This window comes from Notolepis coatsorum, assembly GCF_963971535.1.
Source record: "Notolepis coatsorum genome assembly, chromosome: 1".
Classification (NCBI taxonomy): Eukaryota; Metazoa; Chordata; class Actinopteri; order Aulopiformes; family Paralepididae; genus Notolepis; species Notolepis coatsorum.
This window is the reverse complement of record NC_140165.1, coordinates 53,547,738-53,566,947: the sequence shown is the minus strand read 5'-3', so window position 1 is coordinate 53,566,947 and position 19,210 is coordinate 53,547,738. Positions and strand designations below refer to the sequence as shown.

General features: G+C 41.1%; 1 protein-coding gene across 1 annotated transcript in view; it reads right to left on the bottom strand.

Annotated features, from left to right (window-relative positions):
- Positions 1-7,003: 7,003 nt before the first annotated feature.
- Positions 7,004-19,210, bottom strand: part of mfsd6a (major facilitator superfamily domain containing 6a) — a gene marked incomplete at its 3' end in the record, with an annotated part of 30,943 nt that continues 18,736 nt past the window's right edge. Inside the window, exons 4-8 of the mRNA XM_084319810.1 lie at positions 16,474-16,635; positions 15,651-15,743; positions 12,511-12,791; positions 7,968-8,110; positions 7,004-7,196 (exon numbers count right to left, since the gene is read on the bottom strand). Coding sequence (XP_084175936.1) covers positions 7,004-7,196; positions 7,968-8,110; positions 12,511-12,791; positions 15,651-15,743; positions 16,474-16,635 — 872 coding nt within the window. The remainder of the gene's footprint in view (positions 7,197-7,967; positions 8,111-12,510; positions 12,792-15,650; positions 15,744-16,473; positions 16,636-19,210) is intronic.

Here is a 19,210-nt window from a genome sequence, read left to right as displayed (position 1 = left end):
TTAAGTGTCTTGCTCAAGGACACTTTGACACACTGCCTGGGAGGAGCGGGAATCGAACCGGGCACCTCCGAAATACTTCCTGAATGACTGTCGCCCGCATATTCTCTCTTTGGGCTGACTTCTAATGAATTAAATTGTAAACGGACTGCATTTTTATATATATATATATATATATATATATATATATATATATATATATATATATATATATATATATATATATATATATATATATATATTAGTGCTGTCAGGCGATTAAAATAATTTATCTAATTAATTACAGGATTTGTAATTAATTAATCTAATTAATCGCATTTTAATCGCATTACCATTTTATGCCTCATATTCTATATTCTATAATCATATTTCAAATAGCATGTGTCCGGATGGCAGAATTCAGTACTGTATCTACAAAACCTTCTGTTTAATCATCTTCCATCTATTAATTTGCTTAGATTTTTCAGGTCTGGTCAATTTGAGCATGGTGTTATTCACAGTCAAAGATTAAAAAAAAATTTATTGATATTCTCATTTGGTTCATTACAATTTACTCAAAATAAAATGTTCATTCAATCAATCACCGCGCAGATTGATTGATTGAATGAAAATGTTATTATCAGATTGCAGAATGGGTACAATACAGTACGGCTCAATACACACAATTGTTAAGGGAATGCAGACCAGAGAAAGACTTTCGTCTTGTTTACATCAGGGTCCCCCATTTTCAATTCATAATGAATTGTAAGTAAGAGTGCAACTTGCACCGTGCAATCCATTCTTTGTGGATCTAGCCCACAGTATTTCTGACACTGGGAATACATTCCCTGAGATTCATAGATGTCCCTAGAATCAGATACCAATAAAATGCAAATGGACCATATTAAAAAAAAACTGTAAATGTGTATTCTACATGCTTATGGAATGAATGAGATACAAAAAAAAATATTATTAAAAAAAAAAAAAAAAAAAAAACTTTTTTTTGTAATTAATTTTGAGTTAATTTTCATAATGCGATTATTTGCTGTGTAATTAATTAATCTAATTAACGCTATAAACTGACAGCCCTAATATATATATATATATATACCAAGTAAGGGTCCCTTATGGACCCTGTGGGTTCACAGCCAGACCCCAAGTGTGGAACCACTATCCTGTGGTGCTTCTTGTGATAACCTGGCACAGCGCGGCTCAGTTCAGCACATTAACGGAGGACCACTCGTCCCTGTGAGTCAACCGGGCCTGCAGAGCCACGTCCTTGAGGAGCCCGAGCCCAGAACTCCAGCAACACGACTTGTAAAAACTAAAAATAGCACCATGTCTGGGTCGGCCTTGTGGCGTAGGTTTCACGTGCTATTGGTGGAAACGTTCCATTGGGCTCAATTAACAAAATGGGCCTATTATTCAGAGTGGGGCTGATGTTGGTTCTTTAGAGTATGATTACACCGTTTGGACATCAATATCGTATTGTACTAATATGAAAATACCATGAAGAAGGTGAATAACGGTGGGTTTCATCATTCATCAAATCGGGGGCAGGTTCAAATATTGTAAATTCACAAAAAAATAAGAACATAAACAGAAACCCCCAAATTGATACGCATTACACTGCAGACCCCCATTTGATAAAACAAATTCCCAGGGAACCTATCTGAGAAGATCTTTGTTGTTAGAAATGGTGCAATGATATACATTTAGTCCGAAAAAACGTATTGTGGAAGTTTACCGAGACTCTTATTGATACGCATTACACTGCAGACCCCCAATTTGAAAAAAAAATAAGGGAAAAGTAAGGGAGAGAACATTATTATATTATCTAATTATATTATTAACATATTGATAGCAAGTCCTTCTCCATGTTAAAATAAATAAAGGCATGGAGCCTATAAAGATTGCAGGTCACTGTCGCAATCCTTAAAAGAGCACTTCAACCAAAAATTCCCCTGTGATGCCTTGGTTTCATGAAGGTTTCTGTCTCTTCTCTCATGTCTCCACGGTGAACGTAGAATCCAAAAAACTGTAGAAATAACTGATTAATTTAAGTTAATGGAGATTTGGTTTAACAACAGCGAAACTATATCAAAACATCAGTTTACAAACTCTCTCACAACTTGTGCAGAATAATCCAAGTTCCATTTGAAGGCAGCATTGAACCGGAAAGGTTTTCGTTAGTAAGGTTTTTAGCGGAAACACATGAGTTTGTGAAGTAGAAGTATAAGTCTTTATTTGTCATCAGATTAACACACACATGCGATGGGCGACAGGAACACACACACATGCACTGAGTGGCTGACGAAATGTTCTCTGCACCTCCCATCCCGTCGTCCTTCCCCCCCAAGGGCAGCCGGAAGCAGACGATGGCTGCGGCGTGCGTTGCGCCCGGGGACCAATCCAAGTGGTCCTGTCCGTCTTCGTCAGGGACGTGACAGCGTTAGAGATCCGTTCTGCATGTTTTTCCATTGGGTTTATCTCATCGGGAGGGAAAACCCTTGCGAGCACGGGGGGAGAACATGCAAACTCCACACAGAAAGGCCCGGGAGATACCCCACCTGGGTAACTGGCAACATGGTCCCCAAGCGGGAATCGAACCCACGATCTTCTAGCTGTGAGGCGACAGTGTTAACCACTACACCACCGTGCCGTGAAGAGTGTGCGACTGGATGAAAGAGACGCACAAGTTGTTGACGTTCACCGTGGAGACACAAAAACCTTATATCTCTGAACAAGACAACAACAATATACTGTAGTGGCTGATGAAATTTCACCAGATATCAGACACACAGTGTGCCAAGACGTTTGACGAGTTTTTGAGGAACCCCATTACTGTCCACCCACACACACCCATCAGCAGCAGGCTCACCACGACCTCAATAAACCCACACACACACACACACACACATACACAGACAGACACACACAGACACATACATTAATGGCTGGTACAGTCCATTAAAAATAAAAATACTGTATATCCATAGGCTTGGAACGCTACTGCCATCAAGTGGTTTACACCTGGCACTACAACAGTAGGTACATAAAGAGACAAGAGATAATTTTGTACAAAAGAAATTTGATTTATTAGCCTACACATGATGAGAATCAACAGGGTTAAAGGCTGTTGTAATATTGAATAGGCACAATAAATACAGAATATACTGTAAGCGACTCCATACCGTAAATTCCTACTCTAAAACTAGTAGGCCTACAATTATCATCGTCAGTCAAACGAGGCATCATTGAAAATATGTTCTCGGCGCACAGAATGTTCCAGAACAGACTTAAAAGGAACACACCAACATTTTGGGACATATGCCGGTTAGCCTAGGCATTGTCCAACCAACACCTCTCCCGAAGGCTAACCGGCCATGTCCGCTTCCATTCATTGTGCTAAGCTAGGCTAACGTGCAGCCAGATGGCTTTCTACTGAACGCACAGAGAGGAGACTGGTATCCATCTTCTTGTCTCTCTCTGGAGAAGACGGTAAGTGCATTTCCAGAAAAGTTGGCATGTTCCTTTAAGCAAATATTAAAGCTCCTTTTTGAAACGTCTCACTCGAGGCTACTTGTGTGCATTGTACATGACGCCTAGGGGTGGGGGAAAAAATCGATACGTAGTAGTATCGCGATACTTTGCGTGGCGATACAGGGACGCCAAGTATCGATATTTAATTATTCATAAATAATTATATGAGGAAGTTGCATTGTTCATTTCAATACCTGTAATAGTACAGTAGTCCACACACACACATGTGCATTCAGTTAAGTTGGAATATGACTAATACAAACAGTTCAGTTTGTCAGGTACATGCAACACAGATTACAGTGTTGACATCTGTCTGCTTGAGAAAATACCATGTTCTGCAATAAAAATTATTGAAGTGAGATGAACAGACTGAACTTTATTTTATTAGATAAAACACGTTGACAAAGTTTTACTTTGCAGTTGAAAAAAGGTAATAAATTAAATTTGATCAAATTTTTTATTTTGTTTGCAATACTCAGCGTATCGCGATATATTTAGTATCGCGATACTATCGTATCGTGACGCAAGTATCGCGATAGTATCGTATCGTGAGGTCTCTGGCGATTCCCACCCCTAATGACGCCCCCCTCCTCCCAGAGACACACGCCCTTTGAGCCAATGCTGTTAGCTGCCCTGCACTAGTAAAGCTTATTAAATTATCACAAAACACAGGCTACTCTCTGCATATCGGAATAAGGCTTGCCTTACAAAACCTTTGAAATAGGATTGACATCCATCCACTTAACAGTTAAGAGGCATATTTAAAAGAGGCACTTCCTTCATCCTTTAACCCTTTGGGGTGAATTAAAAGTTCTAGAACTCTCCTTCGCCAACCAGTGGCCGAAACTCAGACCGTACACACCTCAAAGAAGGGGTCCCAGGGGTTTATAACAAACAGCTCCTTATGCTCATCCATAGTCACACAGTGTCCAAAAGGAACAGTGGAGGTGCGTTTGATTCATTAGCCTCAGACGCAGGGATGGGAAGGGGGGGGGGATTCAGTTTAAATTCGAGCCATTCGAAGTACAGTTGTCTAAAGATTGAAATGCTCACTTTAATGTGAGGACGAGTGAGGTTTTGAGCCATGCCATTCTGACTCCTACGGAATCTACAGCACCATTCTGACTCCTACAGAATCTACAGCGCCATTCTGACTCCTACAGTATCTACAGCAGCTCTGGAAACCTCAGGGCACGTCAGCCTAGGGCTGGGCGATATGGAAAAAAATCATATCGCGATAACGATATGATAATTTTATTTTATTTCTCGATATCGATAATTATCGAATTGTTATAAGTATAAAAAAAATATGTTTTTTTTTTTTTTTTTTAACAACAGATGTATGTTTATTTTGCAGCAATTCTTTGTCATTGCTGCCATCTTTAGTGTTACATCCCCTCACACTCCAGTTCTCAGGCTGCAGCTGGTTTAAAAGCTAAAGTAAACCGGCTTCTCTGCTGGCTGTGGCTCCAGAGGAGTTGAACAGTTCTGGCTCTGCTAGTTTATTTTCTATCTTTTGGCGCTTTTTTGGTGGACAAACATGTGCACTGTGACTCGTGACTGGAGTCTAGTTCTGCTAGCACACATAGCCTACTGTGTACAGACGGTTTCAAAATGTATTTTAAATTAGAAAGCAAACAAAATAAATGGACAAGAGAAAAAGAAATCTGAATTTGGTCAGTATTGTCATTTGGACAAGCAAAGCCATTACTTTAAGTTGCAGGCAAGAAAGACAAGTCTGTCCACTGTCTCTGGTTTTAAAACTGCCCTGTTGCAGGTAAAAAAAAAAAAAAAACGATTTTTCGATTTTTTTTTTATTTCGATATTCGATATCGATTATTAAAATATATCGCGATATTTATCGTTATCGTTATATCGCCCAGCCCTACGTCAGCCGTTTGCAATTGACACACAACACAATGTTGGTAGAAACTACCCCCAGTGGTAGAAAGTAAGGCTGAAGACGATATGCCATTTGGAAGAATCGATAAATATCGATTTTGTTATTATTTTGCATGTGTAAAAAAAAAAATTGTTAATACTTTTACCACGCAACGGCCCACATGTGGGCCCTCTTGAGGATGATTTGCCCACTTTGGCGACCTCTAGCGGCTCGGGGATGCATATTTTTTAATACAATAATATATAGATAGAATTAAAGCCCTATTTTTTCAAATACCACTCTCGACTCTCGAGCCTCTACCTCCGTCAATCATTTGGCGATCTCGAGAATTATTGGACAGGGTCGTAAGGAATGAGTGTGGCTTTCCAATGGTATCCCACATGGGAATGAGTGAATCAGGGATCTAGGTGAAATGTCACAAGTGAAAATAGTAAGAGAATTCTCCGTCGAATGCATTGAAGTCTATGAGAAAATCGTTTTCTGCAGCCTTTTTTTCTTCTCACTTTTTACCAAAACCGCTTCTAAATCACTCATTTCTGAACGGATTTTAATTAAATTTGGACAAGTACTACACAATACTTCAGGCTATGGACCCAGGTCTATTGGTTTTCTCAGCCATACCATTTTTTGCGTGGAAATAGATTTGGATATTGCAACTATTACAGAAAAACGTGAGTAACAAGTTTTTTCTACAACTCAAGTTCAGACCTATGTTACTCTATTTCATTAGCACTAAAAGTGATACTTTATTGTATCAAAAACTCCAGAATGTTATCTTTCAAAAGAGACCGCAGGCTTATGCATGTGCTATAAGTATAAAGTATAGTATTCTGGTTTGCAAAAAAAGTATGCAGTACTCAAAAACTAAATTGCCACTTTTCTGCCCGCTTGTTAAGAGGTTAACATTTTTTAATAGATATAACGTTAGTTCGTGTGTGTGTGTCACGTGCATTCACTGTAGTTTTTGCGATGCTGTAGTTGGCCCAAGACACACACGAACTAACGTTAAATAATAGTTATTTTTTCTTTTTTAAGAGAAAAGTATTTTAACCTTTTTTATATAAATTTGTTTTACACATGCAAAAAAATCGATAAGTGACACGACTTATCGATTTCACGCAGTTATCGATAAATCGATAAGTGGTCTCAGCCTTAGTAGAAAGACACGAGATGAAACACGGCGTCGTTCATCCTTCTGCAGCACGAGACCACTGTATGAACCGGAACTTCACTTTAATAGCAACGGGACGTTTGATCGTCATATATCAGATTGACCTTTGACATGAGGAGGATGGGTCACGGAGGCCCGACGCTCTCGCGGCGTTCAGTTTTGGCACCAGGAGAGGGCGCCACCTCCGGACAGCGCAATCCGTCTCCGGGCGGGGTGAAGAGAAAGCGATGTTTCTAACCGTCGTGTGACGCCACTGAACCGCCCCGGTGTGTCATCATCATCTGGAATGGACCAATAGCAAATCGGGGCAATTGGAGGATCAAGAAAAGGGGGCATGTAGGAGTCAGTTGCCCCGTTTCAACTGAAGTTACTACACAAACAGAGAATCTCACAGGGAGAGGGGGGTGGGGTTAGGAGGAGAGGTGGGTGGGGTTAGCCAATCTAACAGTCTTTGTCCGTCTGTCCTTCTCTCGACAACCGCTCGTCCCGTCATCGACGTCACACGTGGCAGGTTGATTGCGGAGGACCGGGGGAAGTGCCGTGTCGAGCGGGGCGTGGCGTCGACTGGACGAGCGGTTCTCCAGAAAGCCGCAAGCAGCCATTCTGAACGGGCACATTTTGAATAGGCACCGCACTGGTCAAAATGAATGGGGATCTTGCAGGTTTTCGCCATTACAAGATGTTGTTGTGTTTTCAAATCACAACAAATACAATTTAAAAAAGTTATAATTTACAAAAGGTAATTTCAATACAGCTACTGTAGAGGCTGATAGAGGTGGTGTCATCTTACAAATATCTAGGTTTCAATCTTTATGAACAATTGTCTTTTAAACTCCATATTGAATAAATAGCAAAACATTATTTAATTGGTTAAAAACTTAAAATTGGGTTTTTACTTTAGGCTTATATACATTTGCAAGCAAAACAGTGGCTTGTGGCTGCAACTATTTCTTTCTTTACCATATTGGATTATGGTTAAATAAAGGATACAATGTTGTCGTCAATGATCAAGGCGTGGCGGTCAGCAGAATATCCTGTTCACATAGTAACGTTTCATAGTGAGATGGATCAACTGAGCGAACGGTCAAGTGGCAACAACCGCCTCACGTTTGTGTGAAAATTCAGTTTTAACCTTCTCGTCATAAATAATAATAAAAAAAAAAAAGACAAATAAAAAAGAAATTGTCAAATGAACATACTGAACTGTATCACTTGGTCAGAGTAAACTACAGTATTAATAATAATGTCACTGATTTAAATATGTATTCTTAAAAAGGTTGGTAAAAAAAAAAAAAAAAAAAAAACTAAAGTCCGTCTGTGTGTTCTGGTATGAAGGCCGGGTTCTCCCCGGGCCCTGCTTGCTTTACAGATTGCCGGTCCCGTGGTTCTGCGGGCTGGAGCCCCGCGGGTGTCTCTTGGTCGCACGTGGCAGACTCCTGCCGCTCCGCACTGCCGTCTGCGCCGCCGCGTGACGTGGCCACCGCCTGGTATTGGGCCGGAGTTCGCTCGTTAGGCACCTGGGAACGGCGAGAGAGGGTTACATAGCACTCTATGGCTCTATGACGACATGTGCTTAACCCTTTCACTGCCACACTACAGAAGGTTAACCCTTTACTATCACACTACCGACGGTTACCGTCGGTAGTGTGATAGTAAAGGGTTAACCTTCTGTATCGTCGCAGTGAAAGTGTTAACCTGCTGTTGTGTGGCAGTGAAAGGGTTAAATAACACAAAGATTCCAACGCACTCTTAGGCTGTGTGATCACATTGGATTTTGGATTTTCTTCTATAGTTTTCAATGGTGTTGTTTGTCTCCTACGCGTTTTTGAAGTGGCGCTTTTCCGGAGCGCTCTCAGTTGAACAATTTTCATCTTTAGCTGTGGAGCCAAAGTCACCTTCATGTCGACACACGGACCAGTCAAATCAACCGAGGGGAGGCATTACACATGTGAGGCGGCTGAAGAGAAATGTTGAAAATGTATCAATAGATAGTAGCCAACGTTCGCTAGCTTTAGCTATCAATGCTAACGAATGGCAGTAATGTACGCGAGTTATGTAACGTTAGCTGAGGTAGCAACGGTGCAAGTACTCACACACATTCCACCAGAGGGGCAAGAGGTGGATTGATTAATTTACCTCTACCTAAGTCTAATTTTATGAAAAGGGCGGTATTTTATAGGGCGATAGTATGCTGGAACTGTCTTCCCAGCGATGTTCGGAACATCAAAGAAAAGGCTTGTTTTAAAACACTATTTACACTCACACACACACAATAAAATGTTGTCTTCAGCACAGCTGAATTGTTTTATTTTGGTATAACTGGATTTTATCTCTTTTTTTTTCATCTCCTGTTTTACATTTATTTTTTTTGTTTTACTCTATTCTATGATACATTTTCTTTGTGATATATGCTTTTTCTTATGTTCTATAGGTGTATGTTATCTTGTGTATATGTATGTTGTTGGACCCCAGGAAGACTAGCTGCCGCTAAGGCGTCAGCTAATGGGGACCCGTTTAAATAAACAAAATAACCAGTGGCATCGCTCCTTGTGCCCTGTGCACTTTCGATGCTCTATCTACACCATGGCATCCAATGTGATCACAGCCTTAAAGAGATAATAAGCAAGCATGCACGGCACGCAGTACTCAAGGACACGGGGCATGGGACTTCACAAAAGACGTGCGTGTACACAAACACACACAGTGAAATGACTCATTAGATTACCGCATGCACCAGTTAGTTCACCACCCAGAGTACTTTTCCATTAACCACACGTCTGATGGGGGGGGGGGGGGGGGGGAAGCTAAACAAACAAGCGTCTCACCTTTCTTTAGCGCGAGGAAGCATTGGATTTAAAAAGGAAGATAAAAAAAAAAAAAACAACAACAACAAGGAAAACAGTTAGCGATAGTCAAACCGAGGGGGAGTAACATTTACAACAAAACAGCCCAGAGGAAACCAAACTTCTTTGCGTGAAAACACAGACCGTGAGGAACGTTAGTTCTTCACCAACAAGTCAAGCAGCTGTGAGCTTGATGTAGCCTCTTTGTTCTAGATTAGTTTCTTCTTAATAAAAATATCTCCACCTTTAGTCTACAACTTGTGCCAGAAGCAGATTAATGGTGGAATACACATACATATACATTAGGGATGCACACACATACATTAGGGATGCACGCTTAATCAAAGAAAAATCGCGATCTCGATTCATTTCATTTCTCATTTCTAAACTTTGTTTTTTTAACTTTTTACTTAACATTTTTAAATTATGACGATTCTGACTTGAGTTATTTTTTGTATGTTACAAGATACTTTTAAGTTTAAGTCAAGCACTTTCATATATGTTATGTTGTCTGTTTAAGAAAGAATGCAATAAATGATTTTATTGAAAAAATAAGAATCGTGTGAGAGAATTGTGATCTCAATTCTTAGAGAGAAAAATCGTGATTCACATTTGAGCAAGAATCGTGCAGCCCTAATATACATATACCACTACTAAGACCGGTACTACAAATATACTGTGTATATAATTTTGTAAGTCACTTTGGATAAAAGCGTCCGCTAAATGACTTAAAGGAAAACGCCAACATTTTGGGAAATTAGCTTATTTGCCATCTACCCTGGAGTTAGACAAGAAGATACATACCTTTTTTCTTCTCTGTGCATGCAGTAGGAGTAGGAAGACGTGCACCGTTAGCCTAGCTTAGCATCAGTCACTGGAAGTAGGTTCCTCCATTAGCCTAGTTCCCAACGTCTTCCTACTCCTACTGCATGCACAGAGAAGAAAAAGGTATGTATCTTCTTGTCTAACTCCAGGGTAGATGGCAAATAAGCTAATTTCCAAAAATGTTGGAGTTTTCCTTTAATGTAGATGCAATAATGTACATAATACAGGAGACTTTATATAGTCTGGACTGCATTTATATAGAGCTTTTATCCAAAGAGCGTTACAACTCATGCCTCACATTCACCCGTTCACTCACACAGCGACGGCGGAGGCAACCATGCGAGGTGCCGACCTGCTCATCGGGAGCAGTTAGGGGTTAAGTGTCTTGCTCAAGGACACTTCGACACGCTCCTGGGAGGAGTCGGAATTGAACCGGGAACCTTCCGATTACCAGACGCCCACTCTACCTCCGGAGCCACTGTATAAATAGTTTCCATGACTACTCCATGACATAAAGAGCAATGTTCAACAAAAAATGTTTTAAGCTAAAGTTTTGGTTTTGGCTGGCATTACCCGACCACTTGAGACTCGGGTAATGAGAAAATGTGGTATTACGGTTATAATTATTCCTATAGTTATAATTCCAAAAAGAAATTGGGCGTTTGAAAAAAAGTATTTTTGACCAAACGTACATTTCCAAAACATTTTGGACATGTTATCGTAAACAAATTAAAAATAATAATACATTTCCAGTCCTGGAAAATACAATCTTAAAAATCCGTGGCAACATGGTCTCATCAGAAAACCTTAAAAGTTGTAATCGACCACAGGAAAAAAGGTACGTTATGTAATGTATTTACACATTGTATAAGTCATATATTTACTTTTTGTTGGCAAAACTCCAAAGCAAATACCGCAATCTAGAGTCGAACCAACAATGATTGTGTCCTCAGGGGCAAGTGCTCTGATACAAACACAGCAATGATTATGGTTAAGGTTAGTTTTAACGTTGGCTTTAACGGTTATGGTTAGGATATGATGTTAGGGTTGAGGTTAGGTTTAGAGTTACTTGCCTCCCATGCGAGCGCCCCGGGGTTCACTCAAAAGTTAAACGATTTTTGAATATTCAATATACCGGTATGTACTTATTTGTAATACATACACATTGTCGTAAATGTACATAAATATATGACTTACTGCTATAACATAACGTACAATATGTACCTTTTTCCTGTGGTCGATTAGTACTTTATTGACATATTATTCTAAGCGAGGTGGGGCTGGGTCTTCAGATGACTGTAGGAACTCTGAATGCACATGCTGAGCTAAAACACGCCCTGGGCCGTACAGCGCTCTTCAAGCCTAGACACACACACTAAGGCTGCACGATTAATCGGAAAAATTTCTTTTAAATTATTTATTTGATTTTTCTTTTAAACTTTTTATTCACTTCATCACACACCCTCAGTAACCTGCTCATCACATCACATCACATCACATGCACACGCACACGCACACACACACACCTACCTTATCTTATCTCCCTGCTCCACCTTTCTCACTTACGGCACAAGATCAAGCGAACTCATCAAACTAAAACATCCCAAGATCCAAGACCACCTTCGGCTGAAACACCTTTCACTTTGCAGCAGCTTATGACTGGAACGCTTTTCAAGACACCCTTAAACTTACAGCTCTTACTTCACCGACTGCCTTCAAGAAAAATCCTCAACACGCTCTTTGTAGATCCCTTCCGCTCTTGCTGATACACACTTGCATACACCCTCTCACACACAACATACAAGCACTCATTCATACTCACACCTAGACACACACACACACGTTTTATTTCTTTTGTACATAGGCTGTGTGTGTTTATTTGCTTATGTATATGATTCTTAACTGTGTTTTTATTTCGTTATTGGCGTGTATATATATATATATATAATGTATATATGTACTCCTGTTGGGGCCTCTTGGACCAGATCGACATTGTAAATAAGAAACCTGTTCACCCTCAGCAACCTGCTCATCACACCCTCAGCAACCTGCTCATCTCACACACACACACACACACACACACACACACACACACACACACACACACACACACACACACACACACACACACACACACACACACACACACACACACACACACACACACACACACACACACACACACACACACACACACACACACACACACACACACACACACACACACACACACACACACACACACACACCTGCAGTGGCTGCATCTCCGTGGGCGCGTTGCTCTTGGTCATGGCGACCATCTCCCTGATCTGGTACACGGCGAAGGCGATGGTCACCCAGGGCGAGCCGGAGAGCACCCAGGCCGGCCGGCTGACGTCCTCCTGCTCCTCCTGGTGCTTGGTCTTCTTGGCCGGCAGGCTGGCCGGGGGGCGAGGGGGGGTCGCCAGCGGGTTCTGCTGCACCAGGTCGATGGTGGCGATGGGCACGGGGCTGGAGGGCACGGGGATGTTCTCCGCCAGCATCTTGTCCTCTGCAGGGAAAGCACAAGTCAGGATGTAGGCCCGGGAGGGAGGCGTTAATCCCTCATCTCGGTACGACCCAGTGCAGATCTTAACTCTTTCTGCGCCAAACCTGACATTTCTCGGGTTTCCAATCCGACCGTTGAGCACCAAAACCTGAGGTTTCTTAGGTTTTTATCCTTTTCTCTTTCTTTTTTTTCTTCGGTTTCCCCATTCGAAACACTCGCGCGGACCTGTCTGTGTCTCCCTGGCACCGCTGCCTACGTTAAAACTGCAATGACGATCGAATCCAGCCAAATCCAGATCAGTCATAGCTCATGGATGGAAGTTATGTTTTTATTTTCAAGCTGATCGATAAGAGGATGATGCAACGACTAGTTAGTTGTTGAAATAGAATTTTTGATGTATTCTACACGCTATGTTAGTGTATGTAGAAATATAGACCTGCATTTTTTCATTTCCGATACCGATATCAACTGATACCGATATATGCAGGGTTTCCCCCCCAATTTTTTTTAGAATTTCAGGTAATTAACATTACATATCTCTTGTCATGGAATGAACACAACATTATGCATACTTTTGACAATAAATACATTAAGAATTTGTTCTTACTTGCTTGCCTGGGTAAATAAAGGTTAAATAAATAAAATAGAATTTTAAGTTTTTTTTTCTAAACCGATACCGATCATTTCCGATATTACATATGAATGCCAATATCGGTAGGCCGATAATATCGGACATCCCTAAAATTAACACAAGATATAAATGTACTGAATTGTTATTTATTATTATAATTACATTAAAAAAAATTATTAAAAAAAATTCTATCTAAAAAAAGAAAATAAATGATACCCGATCCAGCTATTTTAGTCATATCGGGGCCGATATCCGATATCAATAATAGTTAAAAAGAGAAAGGGTAGCTAATCCTAGCGCTAATGTTGGCTACCAAATTACATCACGCCATAAATCCATCTCTACAGACTGTATGAATTAATGTTGTGTTTTCTTTTTCAAATGTAGCCAAGAGTAAAGACCCTAACCCTGTCAAAACAGCAGTCAAAGTGTATATTTTCAGCAATACGTTTGTTTACCAATAGTTTAAAGTGTTATTAGTGAAATATGAGTTTTAGAAATCTAGTCAGAAACAGGCGAATATTGATGTTAGGAAATGCGTGCCACCATTTTGTTTGTAGTCCTATGAGGAGACAGGGCGTTCGATGGGCTTTGGAATTTAGAAAAACTACACTACCCAGTGTGTTGTGTTTGACGATGTACATTGTGTGGTAGATTACGAACGACATCAGACACAGGGGCAGACCGCTATAATACATTCATACTAGGGGTGTAATGGTACACAAAAACCACGGTACGGTACGTACCTCGGTTTTGAAGTCACGGTTCGGTACGGGTTTTCGGTACAGTGGGGGGAAAGTTTGGCTTTCCATGTTCCACTCAGGGGTGATGTAGTGTGCAGTAACTAATTGTACTTGTAGGGCTGTCAACGAATATTCTATATTGAAATTAATAATCGACTTGTAAAAGAATTAAAAAATAATAATAATTATTAGGGATGTCCCGATCACGTGATTGGGGCCGATCACGTAATTTTCAGAGGATCGGGATCATTTTTTTTATTTATTTTTTTTAGAGTAAAAGAATAAAAATAAAGGTTTTATTTTATTCAACAAACATGACCATGTTCACATCTTAAACTCATACTGAGGCCTTAGTTTTGGTTTTAAATTACATATCATCATTCATTTATTTATTGTCACACAGAGCAGAATAATTTGCCAAAAGAAACGCATTTCCTTTGATTTACACCGTCGCACGACAGTGACGTATGCCACAACGTGTTGCTTCCGCAAGTAAACATGTGACTAGAGGAAGGGGGGATGCAGCTGGTGCCAAACAGCTGTTTTGAATGCCTCGTTTGAATGAAGAAAGTTCACCTGGATATTGGATAACATTCGCTTTGTGAGGATTATTCGTCTGCGTTTCACACCAAAATAGAGCAAATCATTACGTAAGTCAAACACTGTGAATGTATACTAAATGCGCAAACAGATTGAAACTTTGAATATTTCTCGTATGATGAATGTAATGCGAGCCGCCGCGCTCGACTGGGGCTATATGCTAGCGTCAATATATGAGCTACCTTGCAGCTAGCGTTAGCGTTAGCTAACCATTAGCTGCCTAGCGGTAGCGTTAGCTAACCATTAGCTGCCTAGCGTTAGCGGCTGCCTAGCGTTAGCGTTAGCTAACCATTAGCTGCCTAGCGTTAGCGTTACCTATGCTAGCTTGCTTGGTATCCAACGCTAGCATCGGCAGACAGTGAAGTGATGCTACTGTAATGTATAGCTACGTGCCTAGCTAGCGTTAGCTAAAAGAGCCCTCGCAGTGAATCTTTCATGATGTTGACGTGGTCATGATTTACGAATGGTTGTTGTTGTTTTTGTTGTTGTTGCTACTGCTGCTGGGGATGTGAACGGAGGGGCTTTGTCTCGCTTCGCCAGTTTCTGACAAAAATGCATCAAATTGGTTACTAATGTGAAAGATCAGATCGGGAAAAATCGGTATCGGCAGATACTCAAAATCACATGATCGGGATCGGATCAGGAGCAAAAAAACGCGGTCGGGACATCCCTAATAATTATATTAGATTGTGAAAAAAACAGCCCCCGGTGGGCGGTCGTATTCGTTCGGTACACTACACAGCCGTTCGGTACGGTACACACTGAAACGGTTCGGTACGGATACGTGTACCTTTACACCCCTAATTCATACAGTGAAATGAATCCCATATTGGGGCTTTAGAAACAGGAAGTTAGAAGTGTTGGGAGCCGGGGGTCCTGTAGTCTCACCCTCGTCGTCTGGATGAAGAAACTGGATGAAGGAAAAGAGGAGGAGGATGACGAGGGAGGCCATGCCGACCCCTCTGAACGTCTCTGCCGCTCCTGCAGAACAGACGGGTCACAGGTCAAGTCTACAAATAATATCAATCCGTTTGCAAGAACAAACTAAAATACAGACGTTATTATGATGAATCTTTCAGACAAACAGGTCCCAGGGTTAAGCTTTCAGACTGATGTCGTTGAATGTCATATCTAATGTCAGCAGTGACAGGTTTCTGCATAGAGGTGTGTATGTGTGTGCATATGTGTATGTATTTCATTTTTCATTTGAACCTATATTTAAAATCGTAAGCTTCTGAGGTTTCCCTCATTTACAGAAACGACGATTGTACAAAATGTAAACAGTACATAATACAAGCAATATTCACAGAAAATTAAACACCAGAGTATGTGTGTGTGTGTGTATGTGTGTGTGTGTGTGTGTGTGTGTGTAATGTATGTGTATGTGTATGTGTGTGTGTGTGTATGTGTGTATATGTATATGTGTGTGTAATGGTATATGTGTGTGTGTGTGTGTGTGTGTGAAACCGGTCTTATTTGACATGCTCTGAGTGGGAGTCGAACCCCGGTCTCCCGCACCGCGGGCGACATCGCAGACCACTATACCAAGAGGTGAATTCACTTCTTGGTAATGTGTCTGGATGCCTTTTAAGGGGGAGTGAGTTTACTTGCAGTACCGCTACGTGCCACAGTCACTTCACAACACTTTGAAGTCCATCGTGACTGTGGATATACTCGCGGTACCTCCGTTACATGTGTGCACAATCCGTACCATAGTAGTTGACGAACACTCCGCCCACCATGGCGCCGCAGCCCCGGCCCAGCCCCAGGTGGAGCCCCTGCAGAATGCCCTGCGCCGAGGTCCTGAGGGCCGAGGGCACCGCCGCGCTCAGGTAGGAGATGCAGGCGGCCCACACCGAGGCGTGGGTCACACCTGCAGGGAGAGAGACGAGAACACGGAGGTGGTCTTAGTAAAAGAGAAACAAGGGGAGTGTCACTAGGAGGTCTTAAGGTGTGGTCTTAGTAAAAGAGAAACAAGGGGAGTGTCACTAGTAGGGCTGTACCGAATGTCATTTTTTAACATTCGAAGCTTCGATTGAAGTATTCGAACGAAGCTTCGAATGTCTATATAAAAAAAGAAAATCATAAAAAAAAAAAAAATTATATTTTTTTTAACTAAATCCTCAATTTGAATAATGTGATTAATCTGATTAAATTAGTCTTTTTCTTTTATTAAATCAACTTTCTTTAACACTTTAATCGCCATGGGTTAAATTCATAATTTACCATCCCTCGCCAGCTCTATTTGTCTATGGAGAAGTTCCCCTTCTTTGCAGGGCTATAACTTTTTAAATTCTATTGCTAAATTGCCATTATTATGGCCCATTCAATGTCCTATATGTATTGTTCAGGGTGTAGCAACGTTAAACTTTTTCATTCACATATTCATACTAAAATATGGTCTAAAGTATAAGTATGTTTTTATCGTTTTCTGCAGCTTTCTTCAGAACGTGATTTATAGCCCTAAATGCATTATATTGATGATCAAATACAGTTTGGTAGGAATCTGTGCGAGATAAAAGATTTCAACTGGACGTGGTTCTAGAAGTTTCTACGCATCATCTGATGATGACCGGATGGGTGGGGGATCGTTTATAATTCCGTGGGCAGCGTTAGATGATTCATCTAGTGTGGGTCATATGTTCATCAGATCAGTTAGTATAGAAGACGTTAGAATATAACGCTGAATCTTACCGTGGCTTCCTCGCGCCGCTGGCAGATGAGCGTGGAACAGAATATTTTCTATTATGGGATGGAGAAATGCCCGATCCATTTCCAGGTTGTATAATAGTATATACGTCCAAATCATGTTGTTCTTTCGAGTTATTTGCACCGATCGATGTTCACTGTGTCAATACGGAGTCTCTCTAACGATAGCGAGTGCCCGGACCACATATGGATGAGCACTACCGGTTCAAAGGTTAATTTCCGGCTGGCGATTTGCCGATCGGCCACCAGATGGCGCTCTTGAACCGCTAGAGAGTTGAGTGGATCTTTGCAGTGTGTCTCAGGGCTCCGGAAAGGAAATATGATTTCGATGACAGATTTTTGAAATATTGACATCAAAGACGAGTTACGGCGTCTTCGGCAGAATGAGCATGGCTAGGAATGACGTGTAAACTCGTCCACGGCGATCATAGTGTTAATGAATATAACTCATCAGTTTCGTCAACATAAATAATCCAATAAGGGCACGGTTGGTATGAAAGTGATGGTGACGTCTTATAGTATAATATTATAATATTAGTGTAGCCTAATCTTTAACTGCAACTGTGAAGAAAACCCCCATTGGTTTAAACAGATTGAATAGACAAAAAAAAAAAGATAAGATAAAGGATTTTTTTTTAAATTAAAAATAAGAAATTCGAATGTTGATTTAGAATTCGAATGTCAACATTATGATCGAAGCTTCGAAGCATTCGGTACAGCCCTAGTCACTAGGGGGTCTTAAGGTGTGGTCTTAGTAAAAGAGAAACAAGGGGAGTGTCACCAGGGGGTCTTAAGGTGTGGTCTTAGTAAAAGAAAACAAGAGTAGTGTAACTAGGGGGTCTTAAGGTGTGGTCTTAATAAAAGAGAAACGACCTGCCGCGCGGCACACCCCCCCGAACGGGAGAGGGAGAGAGTGAAAGAAAGAAAGGAAGAGAGAGGGAGGGAGGGAGAGAGGGGGCCTTATCAATAACGGCCTGTCTTTTCTCTCTCTCTCTCTCTCTCTCTCTCTCTCTCTCTCTCTCTCTCTCTCTCTCTCTCTCTCTCTCTCTCTCCTCTCTCTCTCTCTCTCTCTCTCTCTCTCTCTCTCTCTCTCTCTCTCTCTCTCTCTCTCTCTCTCTCTCTCTCTCTCGACACAAAAACACATTGATACTAACTCGTATTACTATAATACAATGCTAGAGACTGAAAAATGACATTTATAATGCATGTCACCTTTAATGCAGCAAAATGCAACGTTTCGTCTTGGCATCAATGATCTTTTCTGCTTTAACTTTGTCTGTGAGATCACTTTCAATGTGAAGCAGACTCTCCTGGCGCATTGTTGTTCTTAGCCTTAGTTTCGGATGTGATGTGCCTCATTGCTGAGAAAGACCGTTCACAACTTGAATCACAAGTTGCAGTGCTGACAGCAATGAAGGGAACGTTTTTCGTAATTTAGATCTCATCATGCTTTGAAAACAATGTACCGGTACATACAGTAGCTCTAAAAAGTGTCCACGATTTGATGAACTCTGACTCTCATCATGTCCTCTTAAACTTAGAGAAAGCCCTTGTATGCCAAGATAACGCAACATACAGCCTCAGGTGATCCGTAGTTATGCCCAGGGGCAGCCCGGTGCAGCTTCTAAATTACTTTGTTTATATGCCTTGGAAAAATACCGTATATCCATTTTGTTTTTTGAAATTTGACTCAAAATAGTGCGCTGGTGTTCGCTACAAAGCTACAAAGCGATCTGCGG